At 46.3% G+C, this 14,423-nt stretch overlaps 1 protein-coding gene across 1 annotated transcript in view; it reads left to right on the top strand.

The window, feature by feature from the left end:
- The first annotated feature begins 223 nt into the window (after window positions 1–223).
- The window catches only part of adgrb2 (adhesion G protein-coupled receptor B2), a 229,312-nt gene continuing 215,112 nt past the window's right edge, over window positions 224–14,423 (top strand). Inside the window, exon 1 of the mRNA XM_055513035.1 lies at window positions 224–340. Coding sequence (XP_055369010.1) covers window positions 224–340 — 117 coding nt within the window. The remainder of the gene's footprint in view (window positions 341–14,423) is intronic.

Genomic DNA, 14,423 nt, shown 5'->3' with positions numbered 1-14,423 from the left:
CTCGTTTTCAGGTGACGGCTTGAGTCATTCATTTGTGGTTTTGCAGTAGCTGCATTAAGACACTGCACCTGATATATATTTTTGGGACAAAATCCCTGTACAGGTTTTTTTTTTACACCATGACTGGACTATCTGTGGAGTCGATAACAAGAAGAGATAGGATCCAGATACATGTGCAGAGAGAAAGCTTTCCTTTACCTAACAACTCCCCATTCCTTATCAGATGAACAGGAGGAGAGGCCTTGACATTATCGAGAAAGAAGGAATGGCTAAGAGCAGCGGAACTCGGATAAGAGGCCGGAGACGTCCTGGGAGAAGGATCAGTGTAGCAAAAACAGCAGTAAGTACTCATTTGATCCACACATACCCGTATAGTATAACAGCACTGCACTCATGGATTGTGGGTAATTCTGGCATGAAGCTGACTACCGAGTCATGTCATGTCAAACACCCGCTTTCGGAGTTTCCGTCATACAGCGTCGCGCACACGCCACTTGACAGCGATTATGCGTGTGAAATATGCCAGTTTGCAGATTTAGCCCATTAACAGTGGAGCATTAGCAACTCCAGAAGCTGTTTACATGGAAAAGTACAGTGATGCGTGTTGAGCTCATGCATACTGCTGAATAAATTCAAAGATTATGTTGACAACTGTTTGGCGATGACAGAATGAATTGTAAGGGAGCCGCGTGTGCGTACGTGCGCCGCGTGTGGGTGTACAACATTAATGAGCGTATTGAAAAGATGGATTTAAATTGCTGGGGTAGACAGGCACGAGAGCTCGTCAGCTCGTCAAAAGCGAAGACGAGCCGCGGAGAAAAGTGGCGTCACTCAAGCCGCCCCTCCAGCAACAACAATTAGGTGGCTGAGCCGGCTGTTAATGCCGGCGAGTGGGGGCTTTCTGCGGCGCTGCTTAATTAATCTCTGCAAATCGAATCGCTGGTGATTTTTCTGGCACGGCGATCGCATTTTGGGGCCTCGCGATGTGACGCGGCGTCCGGCTCGCGCTTCACAGCCGTCACACGGGCTCGTCCGTATGTTCGCAGCGTGTCTGGAAGAGGGGACCGGGCGCGAGTGGATGCGTGAAGCAAAGCCAGGCGTGTTTGTGTTCCTCCCGCTCGGAGCCCGGAGCGACTGTTTCCACTCGAACGTCATCGGATGACGAGGACTGGGAATCGTCAGCAGTAGCTGTTCCTGCCCTGAGGCCTGACCTACTGTCTGCCGCCACCCATGAGCTGCACCTGTTTTCAAACCGACACGCAGCAAAACAGATCCCCTTAGAATAAATGGTTTCAAACTACTGCACAGCACAGCATTGTGAAAATAACCCTCACCATGAGTAATTATGCAGGAGTCCTTGAAATTAAAATAGTTCTAAAAATGACACGTGTAAACAAAGAATACAAAGAAAATGGAGGTTTTGTGTTTTTGTCTGGGAGATTTTGCGTAACTCGCTTTAAATGGTTTCCTGATGCAAAAGCAAATCAAAGAGATGAGGGTGCAGGAGGGTCAGACAAAAAATGAGTCACGAAAACGATGATGACAAACCATGATATGGAGGAAAAACAAGAACCGTGCTCGATTATTTTAACTAGTGGAATAAATTTGCTTTATGAGTTTTAAGAATCTGTCTCGCTCAAGTGACAGAACACTTGTGTAAGTGTTCATGGACGGTTCTGCTAAAATATTTCTCCTCATATTATCACAGTGAAAGCATTTAAATCTACAGTATAATGTAAAAAAATAGCTTCTCATTTATAAGTTCATATCAACTCAGGTAAATGATGTCCCAGCTTTTATTTTGTTGAGCGTATGCTCTATTAAAACCAGAGAGCGTGACTTTTAAGATGAAGGTACAAGCGATTTAATCGCTGATAGAACTGTAGCATCACAATGATTAGAATGCTTTTAAGGGAAATGTCACATATCCTTAAACACCGTTTGTAATTACGGAGATAAGTTAAATGCCAACCTAAACCATCAGGATTCAGGATTGTCTTTTGTCATCAAGACGTGGGCTTCATCAAAGAGGGCTGCGTATTCAATGCCGGCACCGGCGCCCCAGCACCGCGCCCGCTGGTTCTCTGTCTTATGAATTACAGGCACGTCTAAATGGGGCAGAGCCATCGATAATGTTATTAGTCACACCTGTGCCTTTCTTACATTGTTGAATCAAAATTGCTGCCGTGGGACAGGCCCATTTTTTACCGTGTCCCAATTCAAGCGCTGGATCTCCCGCAATCTGCATTTCTAGACTGATCCCAGTAAACTTGAACAGTTTCAGTTCATCCTCATTAAGTTGAGTAATAGATAGAGAGGTATGTGTTCGCCATGCGATCATCAATCACGACTAGTTCTATAGATCTTCAGCGCCGGCTTTTTAACCACTTGTTGTACTAACGGCATTAACTGCAGCTGCTACGCTGAGGTCTGTCGACGTGCGGCGTCCGTGGCCATACGAAGAACTTAATTATTTTCTGTTTGAAAGCGGGATGAAGAGATCGATCTCGCGCTCATGCCGCTAATGAACACGTGCAGCCTGCTAGCCTAGATTAGCTCTGACTGGAAACTGGAACCAGAAACTGGCATGGACTGTAATAAAAATCCACCCCCCACTAAATCTAAAGCTCACTAATTAACACGTTATATTTTCTGGCCAAGTAACAGTCTGCCATGTTAACGCTGGGAAAACCACGGGTTGTGGTTTTTCCTCTACTAATGAAATATCCCCAGCAAAAGCATGTAGGCAACAAATCAGAGATAAATATGGGAATAACAATGGGAAAAATTGAAAAAAAAAAGTTTAAACATCTTTCCTGTCTGAATCCAATGATGGTGTTTCTGTTCTACCTCTGTTAACTTAAGCAGCGATCTGCTTTCCTGACGGGTCTTGAACCAGGCTCTCTCTGTTGGGCCTCGTTTTGCCTCTGGCTCCTTGAACACCATCACTTTGGTCTTAAGGCATTTGCTGCTGTAGACCGACTGCTCTAGGTGTTTTGTGATTTCCCACGCCACATGGTGCTCATTATTCACGGTCACTGCCGTCTTGCCCTGATCTCACAAGCACTGGACTCAAGTCTCCCATCTCTTCTTAGAGACGTCTCAGTCCTTTTTTTTTTTGACACTCGGTGGAGCCTTCAAAAGCTCAGTTTTCAGTGACTGTTGGCGAAGAGCACATGTTGTAATGGTTAGAGATAAGAGCGGCGCTGCTGTAAGTGAGCAGACTAGGAAAAAAGCAAGAACACTGACACTGTCCAGATGATGGGAAGTTTAAAAAGGGACGGACTCTGTCTCCTGTCACCGTGCAGTGTGAAGCTGGAGAGAAGCGGGACGGATGACAGGCGTGCCCCAGAGGTTACCGATGCCACACTCATCACACACTGGCATTGGTCATGGCAGAAGTAAATAGTTCTGTTTCTACATTACCTGCTTGGCATTAGCTTGTTTTATTGTTCCTGGTGGCATTTAGCCGTGAGCTGTGGACGGACGGACAGAGGATATTAGAAAAGAGAGAGAGGTCCGATCTCCACACAGCCCATCTGGGGATGTTGCAGCTATGTGGCCATTTATTCAGCTGCTAAGGGCACTGGTGTGTGTGTGTGTGTGTGTGTGTGTGTGTGTGTGTGTGTGTGTGTGTGTGTGTGTGTGTGTGTGTGTGTGTGTGTGTGTGTGTGTGTGTGTCACTGAAATTAAAATGTCACCATGTATTTTAATCGAGAGCTTAGTTTGTAAACGGTTCGAGCTGTCAGTGACATAACGGGCCCATTTTTTCTTTTTTCTTTTATTGAAATGTAATACTTAGCGTTGTTACATAAGATACAAAGTTGACTTTCGCTCTGTCGTCAAGGACAAAACCAAACCTTCTCATAAAAGCCACATTCTAATAAAAGCAGAAGTGTTCACAGTTGGTTGGTGCTGTGCTAATCATATGCTTGACTTACAGTAATAGATGCACAATAAATGGCCTGTTCCTCTGTAGGACGTGAAGCAGCCTTATCTGTGTTTCATCTCTCATCTGTAATAGGACAATTCCTCCTTAAGCACCTATTAACTTTTCTATCAGCTGATACTGTTGCCAACACAGAAAGACTGGGCATAACCCACAATTTGACCCATCGACCTTTGAGGATTAACTGTGATCTGTTCAGTGCAAACGAATCTAAGGTGTCATGCTGATGATCACTTTGTACTTGAATGACCAGTAATGACTCACTGGTTGATTACCAGCCCATTAATTAGCCATATAGATAAATGTCCTGCTCCTGCAAAGCCTCTGTAGCTTATAGGTTCCACTCCTACAGCTACTGTTAAATAATATCCAGCTTGTCATAGTCTGGCACATAAACACACACCCAGGCAAATATGCACACACACAAAATTGCTACAGCACAAAGGGATCAATAGCATTTCCCTCTATTAGCTGCTTAATTAAGCCTCTGACTGATGGCAGTTGAGATCAATAGAGGAATTGGTAGAAAAAGACCCCTTACCTCAATTAACATGGGGGAGATCAATAACAGTACGCTGGTCCCTGAATGATAAACGAAGGTAATATGTGTGCAGTGGGGTGCATACTAGGTAATTTAGCTCAAGTATTTCAGTCAGAAGATGTAGTTAGGAGAGTGGTGGGACAGCGGGAATGACAAGATCGGGGGATAATTGTGGCTGCAGTGTTCACCTCAGATGGAGGGAGGGCCTAACTTTGAAGAGGCTAAGAAGCTTAGATGCCGTATTAGCCCAGTGCTTGAAAAATGTCTGGCTGTTATTCAGCCTAACCTTATTAGTGGAGACGTGGAGGATGAAGAGCAGTTGGTATAAAACGGCAGACATCTGTTTAAAAAGCAGCAGAAATGATCCCAAATCATAATTAGGTTGAGGCTTCAAACGCCCTCATCCGTTTTTATTGGCTTGTCTGGAGCCTAAACCACCCCGTACAGCTACCATTTACATGAGGAGACATCTACTCCCAGTTCTACCCAGGTGCCTCTGCATCATCCAACCTTTTTGTGTTCATGGTAACAGGTGACGGCTGCAACTGTAAATTAACAGCTTTGCCTTCAGCTCAGGCCCCACTTCACCACAGAGGTTCGGTTCAAGTTGTCAACCTCACTGCCGACGACTGTGCCAATCTGCCTTTAGTCTCTCGCTCTGTTTCATCTTTAGCTGTGAACAAGGTCCCCAGATGCTTCAATCCAATCAGTTAAACATTTTGCAGTGGACAATCTTCGAAGGTGCTGACACTCGCACTCGCTGCAGTAGATTCGGATGCAAACTGGCCCATTTTATTCTCCAGGCAGAAGAAATCACGGTCTGATAAAAGCAGAGGTGAGATTTGACACTGACGTCCACTCGTCTCAACAAGAAAAAACTAACTCTTGTAAAAGTCAGATGTTTTTGAAAAGGTGTTAGTCTATTACACATCATTAGATTCAGCTACAGTAGGTGTATTTAATAAACTGCCAACAGTGTAAAGTACACACAGGCGCAGGGGACGGCGTATTCATATAGCACACACAATCCCTGCACTGGCATTATGCAGTCGCTCAGCGTTTTCTCATTAAGACATATGAAAGGCTTCTAAAGACTCATGGGAGAATTCCATTAGTGCTCTGTCAAGCCTAACTCTTTACTCATGCTCACACCAAACGTTAAGTGTGTTTGCAATTGTTGTCGCAGGACTAAAAGACACATTAAAGCCCAGCAGAGTAAATCCAGATGGACAGAGAGTCAGAGGGTAACTCAAAACCTGGTGTAATGCGAATCAAGAGCAAAACACCAATTAAAGGAGAATTAGAGTTCAATTAAATGATTGCTACAGTAGGTGCCATGATTTATTATTTTGAATGAATAGAAGGTAGGTCACTTTAAAAAATACTTAAAACATACGTTTTAGTTTTATGGAAGAATGTGAATTAGTTCTTGAGCTGGACTCAAGCACCAGTTATATCACTGTTTTACACCAGCAACATCATCTCAAGCAGTTGAAGTGAGGAGGTTCGAGTTAGTTTTCTTGATTTGATTCTGTGAAATTTAATACCTAAATAAATGTATGAGACACTTATAAGTGATTTTGATTATCAACATGTTTTTAGTATTGGTTTTAATCGGCCTGCAGAACATCCCCAGAAATAAATATATTCATTCATTCAAGTCAGATTTAAAATATGTGTAAATATGTCACTTTGACATCTTGGCAGACAGAATAAAAACATTACTGTAATTATCTGTCAAATCAACTCTGCACTAGAACAACATTTGCTAAGCAAGATTTTAGAACGCCAAGTAAAAAAAACAGGTTCATGTTCGACTACACTGCAATGCAGAACATGGGTCCATGTGGTGGTGTCTGGTCTGTCACCGTCCCTATCCAGATCCCAATAAGTGATGCTGTACTTGTGCTGTAGGTAATGTACTGTAGAGCCAGCGTGTGAGAAGCAGCTTTTCCAAGTCCGACTGCCAGAGGCCACGGTAACACACAAGTATCACCACCATTTTATTTCCAAACTGCTGGATTCACTGCCTCAGACCATCCTGTCTGCAGCTAAAAATAAAAAAAAAGCAAAGAGAAGAACATGACATAAAATGATGGATAGGGAAGCAGGGCTTTGATTTTCAATGTGTACAGATGGCGGAACAAAACAGAGGAGTGGGCAAGCGAGGAGGCTCAAACTGGGAGACGGGATAAAAAGAATCAATTAATACTGGATGGTGGTTATTGTGGGAAGACAAACGAGCAGGCGTGTTTCAAACGTGACAAAAGACACAGCGTGTTAAACCCAAGCAGGTCCCAGATACGACGGTTCAAAGAGCAGCTATTACCTCAAACACTTGTTCTAATAGCGTTATCGCTGAAGAATGATTGTCCCGGTGACATTGGGGAAAGGTGCTAATGGCTCACATTATGGTGCGACTGGAGAGGTTTTGGCTCATTCAGCTCTACTGGGATGAGGCCGATGCGAAATGAAACCATAATTCATTAAGTAACTAAGGCTTTGAGTATTTTTTTAATTTAATAAATGAAAGCCGGCTCAGATGAGGCCTGGCTCGCATCGCACGGTGCGTGTTGGCATCACGCGTGACTAATCATTAAGAACCCACAGATTGATGTGTGAGCGATTAAAGGTTCCCGCTCCAGATATAACATGAGTTCACCAGCAGGATTAAACTGGGACACGCGTGGGCCGGTTCGTTTCCGTCGTCTTCGGGTTCTTGCATTGATTGGGGCCGTGTTCGCTCCTGAATTTGTTTGTGCGAACGCGTTTCAAATGGGAAAGTTTGGTTTAGGTCAGGGCCGTCTGGCGGTGGAGTCGACGCGCGTGCAGGTGTAACAGGAAGTTAGCCGCCAGCGCGCTAGCCTTGCGCTTACGGCGTCTCAGCAGGTGGTCTTAAAAATCCTCCGGACAGCAAGTGTCGTAACCTTCTACGCGGCATGGATTTAATAAAGTCGCAGTGACATTTTTGGAAAGTTCACAAACTTTCTTCCGATTCCTGGAACGAGCGCAGCCGCGGAACAGTATTTTCCCCATTCACATACGCGCAAGTTGGCGATGATGCCAAGAGGTCAGCGATTGAAAAGTGCATCCATGTACTAACTTTGCCCGTTGTCGAGTCCGGCTAAAACCAGAGAGTAGCATTTTTGGGAGCTCTTACTGATGCAATGAAATGAAACGTAATGGAGAAACTTTAAATTATTCGGCGCTGCGGTTATCGGTTATTACTTGGCGGCCCCCTCTCTGCTGTTGTTTATCTCAGCGTCTCCCTCCCACAGTACACGCTTCCAGCATCCTCATGTCCAGCTACTGCGCAGACCTTTCCTTTCGACACCCTGGGCTGAAAGAAGCCCGCCGCTGACAAGGGCCGACCTCTGTGTGAACTCTGCAGGATGCAACTCACAAACAGGCGTCTCGGCCACGCGGCGCCACGCGCCTCCGGCGCCACAACGCTCTCTCCCGCTCGCGCTTTACCGGTTTGCGGCGCGTATCGAGCCGCCCTCTCGGTCCGATCACCGCCGGAGAAGCCGCGGCGCCGACTCTCAGCTGGCGTTTAAAAAAAAACGCGCCTCAGTGTTTTTGCTTCGGTGCCGGTACATTTATGTAAAACGAGCCAAGAAATCTGTGAGTATCACTCCTTTTTTCTCCCCGTGACTATAGATCACAGGCTTTGTGCACATGAACGCACGGAGCCTCTCATTAGGAAAACAATAAGCTCTTTTCCTGACAGACATTTGATGAAGAATTTAATTTCCTTTAGGCATGAGCCTAACCCTTAATGAATATCTTTTTACAGCCAGACAGCCCTGGTTCTTAAACAGTGTGCTGTACTCATTACAGCGAGCATCTATTATTCAATATACTTCATAATAGCTTTTCTATGCTGTTTGCTATATTACCTATGTGGCCCATTACCCTGACGGAGATTGTAGAACATCCGAGCGACAGAAATGCAAACAAGCATAAAGCTTTGTGAGAACCTTAATAATCGCCATAAAGAGCTTTTGTTTGTGTTACTAACACTATTAACGCCTCCTGAAGCAGTAGTTACTAAAGCATGTCTTACTTGACTTTTTGTCAATTACATCTTGAGAAAATACCGATTTCACTGGTTGTAAGACGTAGACAAATTGTAATGACGGGGAGAAATTGATGGGCGCACCTCAACAAATCTCCTGGTGCCACATGACTGTTCTGTGCTCACTGCTCGGCTCGTTACCCACGTGCACCCGTCCTCACACGGCGGCCTTGTGACGGTGTGGACGCCTTGGATCCATCTCCACTGTACAGTACAGTACGCACCACCTATCGCCTCTGTATGAAAGCAGGCGTGTGCTGTGATTTGTCAGACAATGCAATTTTTCCTGAAATTGCACAGAGGCCAGACGTTTTGAATTTAGAGCTACAAATTGCCCAGTTTCGGCGGTAGGAGTTGTCGAAGCTGGTTTTGAAGCAAACTCAATTTTATGCCGCGATCGTGTTTAATCAGCATCGACGGCATATGCTGCACGTCACCTCCCACACTGCTTCGAACACGTAGGTTTGGTGTTAAGAATGGCCAGATACAGACAGATGCAATAAAAAAAAACCCAAGGAAAGTGTATCTATACTGTTTTCTAGTATAAAAAAAAACATGCAAACAATAATAACCTGTTTATAAAGATGTTGTAGGTCAGTATGAAGGACTTTACAGTCTGTTACGTCTGAATTACTTCATAGCCAGGTTTTCCTGTGCTACACTACTGCACTACTAAGCCTCAGCTGGGTGCATCATATTATTGTCTCTTACGTGTCAGTCAGAGCCTCATACGTGAAGACGACAGACACACACAAACAAACACAAGTCGCAGGCAGTTACATAACGTTTCTCTTGTCAAAAGATTTGGTAAACAACTCTATCACACTATTGACTGATTTGGTTAGTCAGCCCCGACTGGCAGACGTTACACAATGAGCTCTGGGCTTTCAACACTACAACGCTCTTCATTATTTACTACTACTGTAGAAGTGAGCCGTCCAAAAATAGACGTCCCCGACAGCGCAGCGAATCAATTTTAAAGCGACGGCGTGAAACAATGCGGCTCTGATTGTGTACGCGTGAGAAGGTAGAGTAGATGTGACGTGAGCGCGTCTGTACTGGGGGTCGGGGTGCTCTGTTGGACGCTGGTCAGCAGGGCCGCGTGAACTGGACTCGCTCCTTCCAGCCTCCACATCACTGCATCTTCTGTATTTGCGTCACAATAACACGTTTCATGCAGGAGCACTGGCTCCTAAATCTGGCCCCACCACATCCCATTATCCGTGGAGAGTGAAGCCCCAGCTTCTCCTGTTCGGATAAGTTCCGTATCATTGCCTTCTTCTTTACCTTGCCCCTGGAGACGCTGGGTTGATCAGGGCTTCGTTGAAACGCAGCTTCGTCTTTTGTTGGAAGGTTGGCCGCAAACAATGTGCATTTTTTAGCACGCCACTGGTTAATGAATCGCTAGATTTACAGTGAGCGGCGGAGAGTAGAATCCAGTAAATGGGATGTGAGATGCTTTGTTGTCAGATAGAAAAGGGCGACTGGCTTTTCTTTACCTCTCATTGTGCATTTAAAGTGGTAGATCTCCAGTCATTATAAACTAGAGCCCAGTCCGGCATAGCAACAGTAACCAAGTAAGTTGTTCTACGATTGTGCTGTACTTTTATGGTAAACTTTAAAGACTCTGGAAATAAACGTGAGGTGGAGAAGTACCTTCCTGCTTCAGGATCACCTTTGACTGTCATTCCGTTTGAGGAGGCCTCTCACACTACACTTAAGCCAATTATGTTCAAATCTACATGTTCACTGAAATATAAAAGCATCTGCACAGTAACGCATGGTCACTTACCGTAATAACTACTGTGGTATTTATCAAAATGTCAAACACAGTGACATGTAGCAGGTAAACACTGTACGATGGTGATTGGAAGGCGCATCAATGTTCGTCACTTCCTGTTGCTGAGGTTTGTTACACATGTGTGCTTTACTTCATGTTTGTCTGATCAGTATTAGTATCCAGTAGTGACTGGTGTGACATCTGAACACTTTAGACTTGTCTGACTTTCCTGTGACCCAACACGTGAAGTGGAGGTTGTCAAATAGCCATGAGCTGCACCCCCCCACACCTCATGCTATATGCACAAACACGTTATCCTCCCCTTCTCTTTAACCAAGCAGCGATTTTTACATTCTCCTTGTGTCTCCCTCATGCGCCATGAAGTCAGGGTTGTTCCCAGCTCAGCTTTAAACCCGTCTTTACCCCCTCCTTCAACTCCCCGTCACAGGAAACCAATTACTCCCGACGCCGCTTTAGCAACAGACCTTATAATGGCATTGCGTGTGAGGAGGTGGGCTTGTCACCGCCGCTCGACGCTTTTCCTCCAAACGCTGACAAAACGCCTCGTCCGTCTGGACGTCCGTTGGTTCGTTGTTTGCCCGTGCACCGGACAGCCTGAGCGGGTGCGCGTTTCCCTAAAGGCACCTCCGCGGGTGCTAATTGCAACGGCGCGCTGCTCGCCGCGGCTACCGTCGCTCACGATCCGTCAAGCGTTCGGTTTACGTTGACATCGGGCCACACGCGCTCCGTGTCGAGCCCGAAGTGCACCTCGTGTGACCCGACAGCCATTCCCCACCACTTAGACTCGCTCACCAAACGCCTGACTCCGTCTCATTTGTTTGCGCTCGCTCTGTGTTTAAAGACGGACGTTTACCTGTATGTGGAGACCTTCACGTCCCACAGCGAATGCAACTCGATCAATATGACATTATAGCCATGGTAAACCTCAGATCATGCTGTATTGTTCAGCCCAGCAGCGCTCACACACACTGCGTGGAATGGAAGCATTAGCAGGCCTGCAGTGTTCGTCCTTGACAACAGAGGATCTTGACTGAGGGATGGGTTTGTTGTGCTATATTTCTCTCCGAGGGATGCCGCCGCTTCCTCTTCTTTAGCTTAAACGGCGGCGGCGTGCTAGCGCGCCACCCTGCTGTCTGCCTTGAACGGGCGTCGATGAGGATGAGATTTAGATGCAGTTAGATCAGCCTTTTGAGAATGACTCATTGTGCACAAAGAGATCCATTACAGATAACTCCAAGCTACGGAACGTCGGTCCGTTTGAGTTGCATTTGCAGCCACACCCGGTGATGTGACATTACTAAAAATACACTTGCACACTTGCATCGCCTATGCTGGGACGTAACAGGAACTGGGCACCACAACAAAGACACGGTTGGATTTTCTACAATGTGAAGATTTTGAAATGAAAGTTTATTTTTGCCCTACAGCATGTTGGGCACAGATTTAGGCATAGCGGCATCGATTCTCTCAGTACTTTACACTAAAATATCTCTGAGTCTATCACATGGAGTTTTGAACAGACAATATACTGTAGATGATGGAGAAAAACATCACTCCAGTAGTCGTTTGAAACATCCCTGCACATCAGAATGATGTCAAGAGAAATCAAATACATAAAATACTCACACACACGCGCACACACGCACACACACTCACACACTCACACACACACACACACACACACACACACACACACACACACACACACACACACACACACACACACTGTTGTTTAACTCTTGACCCGTAAAGTACAGGATAGATGCAGGACTCATCGATCCAATCGTCGTTCCAGGTTTGGCTTTAAAGTGGCAAATGCAGGTCGAGACGACGTGTCTGGCCACAAGCCGCTCTAAATGAGCTCTGATGCTGGGCTTTAGTGCCGCTCTCCTTGTGTTTCTGATCAGATATCCCTACAGGTGCTGCAGCTTGGTACCATCACTTGACTGGCGTCCAGCAGCTGCTCTGTGAAGTCTTAGCGTATGATTAGTGGCTCTGCTCTATTATAATGACTGTTCATGCATATGCGCATGACAAAGCAGGCGTTAATCAAACTCCACCTACAGTCAAGTGCTGCTCTGTATTTATTGTAGTAGTTTACATGAAGTAAAAGCTGCATGTATTATTATGCGTGTGCAGAGAACACCTCACTTATCCACGTTGTTCTCAAGGTTAATGTATACGCCGATAATGGAGATGATGTGCTGCAAAGTGTCCTCGCTTCTGTCAAGGAAGTGCAACTCTGCATGATGCAACCAGCTCCTTAACATGTCTTTACAGCATGTGTGTGCCTTTACGGGCTGACTAGCTCTTAAAAGGCTGACAGAGCTGAGCTGATGCATTCATGAGGCGTCGCTTCCCACACTCCACCACCCACATTACCCGTAACCCTTCAGGTCCAATTCTGCGTAGCACAGTTAACCTTGCACCTTTGTCAGTGAAGTGGCCACATGCAGGATGCAGTGACGGCTTTGTCTGTGGTTGACTTTGTCAAATTCAGTGGATGACTCCCATTCAATGCAGAGCCACACTTTAATTCGCTGTCCGTGATCTCACTTACGGCCTTATTTCTCTCTATTTGATGCAGGATCATTTTTGCCCCAAAGGGCACGTGGCCATTCTCCACCAAGGGCGCGCCTCGGGCGATTTAATGGAGACGCCAATGGGCATCAGTGCCCCTAGCTGCCCGCGAGGTTCTGCCCACCCCAGAGACGCTCCGTATCAAATGGGCCCATGTGAACAGATGGAGAATATGTGAGAGGAGAATGTGCGGGCAGGGAATGCTTGCGCTGCAAATTCTCAAATGCATAGTCAGTGCAATGAAAGCGAGAAACGGGGGACGGAGGAAAGATGGGGACAATGAGAGAGTCAGTCACCGAGAGAATTAGAAAGCCAAAGACAAAGTGGTTCCATGCATCATCTGTTCTCATATTTCCAGACTGTCTGCATGTATGGAGGCGTGCGCGCTGATCGGGATCGGATGGGCGCTCAAACAGAGGATCATCTCCTTGGATGTACTGTACAGGCCCCCTCTCCATTCTCCAGCCCCCCCGGTCTCCCATCCGTGATGAATCTGAATCGTCCCCTGACTGAGAAGCATGTAGCTCTGCCCACCAAGTTTCAAGGGAACCCTCTCACGCTGGTTCCGCATTAGACGACACTCTTAATCCAATTTGGTCGCGAGTGTGTTTCCTCGCTCCTCCACGTCCCCTTCTGCTAATAGCGCGTGTAACGCCCATGCGTGTGCATGTTTGTGTGGGCGCGCTGGTTACGTGGGCGTGTGTCATGTCTTCGCAGTGATTAGCTTTAGTTGTCGGGTCTCTCAGGACTCGGGCTGCGCTGTGTGTTCTGCCTGCCAAGCACAGTTAAGGCGGCACTCAAGCCCTCAGCCCTGTGCCACGGCGGTGGTGGGGGTTTAAAAAAAGAGTTTCTCCTCTGCTGCTTAGTCGTGAAAGGGGAGCAAATCCACACACTGGCGCAGTTGTGTAGCAGCAGTCAAGGTGCATCGCCGTAGGGCGTTTCTCACTGCAGGGCAAAGCCAAACTTTTAGCCAAGGTCAGCTTTGGATCAATTACAGAAAGTGGATGAGATCGGATCAGAACCTCTGCAGCGCTATGAAATAGTTAAACCTGTGCAAATGCTGTTCACACTGTAAACACGCTGGGCTTCGTGAAATCATTGCCTGGAGAACCTGTGCGTGAACTACTCATTGGATCCACCATCAGATTTAGCTTTTTAAACACTGTGTCGGTGAAATAAAAGACCCGGGATCGAGGCCTTAATCCCAATTGCGTCTGAGAAAGAACTCAATTAAGCCTGACCTTTTTTTGTGATTGAAGAACTTTGTCAAACACTGTCCTCGTATGAATCAGCAGAGGGGGGTGGGGGTGAGGGGGTGCTGGATCACTGATGCTGCCGGACTTGTTTTGATTACAGCCTCTGTTCTCTCGCTGCACTCGAGGGCCCTCCAGCTTTTCAAGCGAATCTCCTTCGGCGCCAAGGGGTTTTAAAATAGGAAGAAAAAAAGAAAAGGCCGACAACAAAGGCCGGCGCC

Source organism: Betta splendens, chromosome 11 (assembly GCF_900634795.4).
Source record: "Betta splendens chromosome 11, fBetSpl5.4, whole genome shotgun sequence".
Lineage (NCBI taxonomy): Eukaryota > Metazoa > Chordata > Actinopteri > Anabantiformes > Osphronemidae > Betta > Betta splendens.
This window is presented reverse-complemented; position numbering and strand designations above follow the sequence as displayed.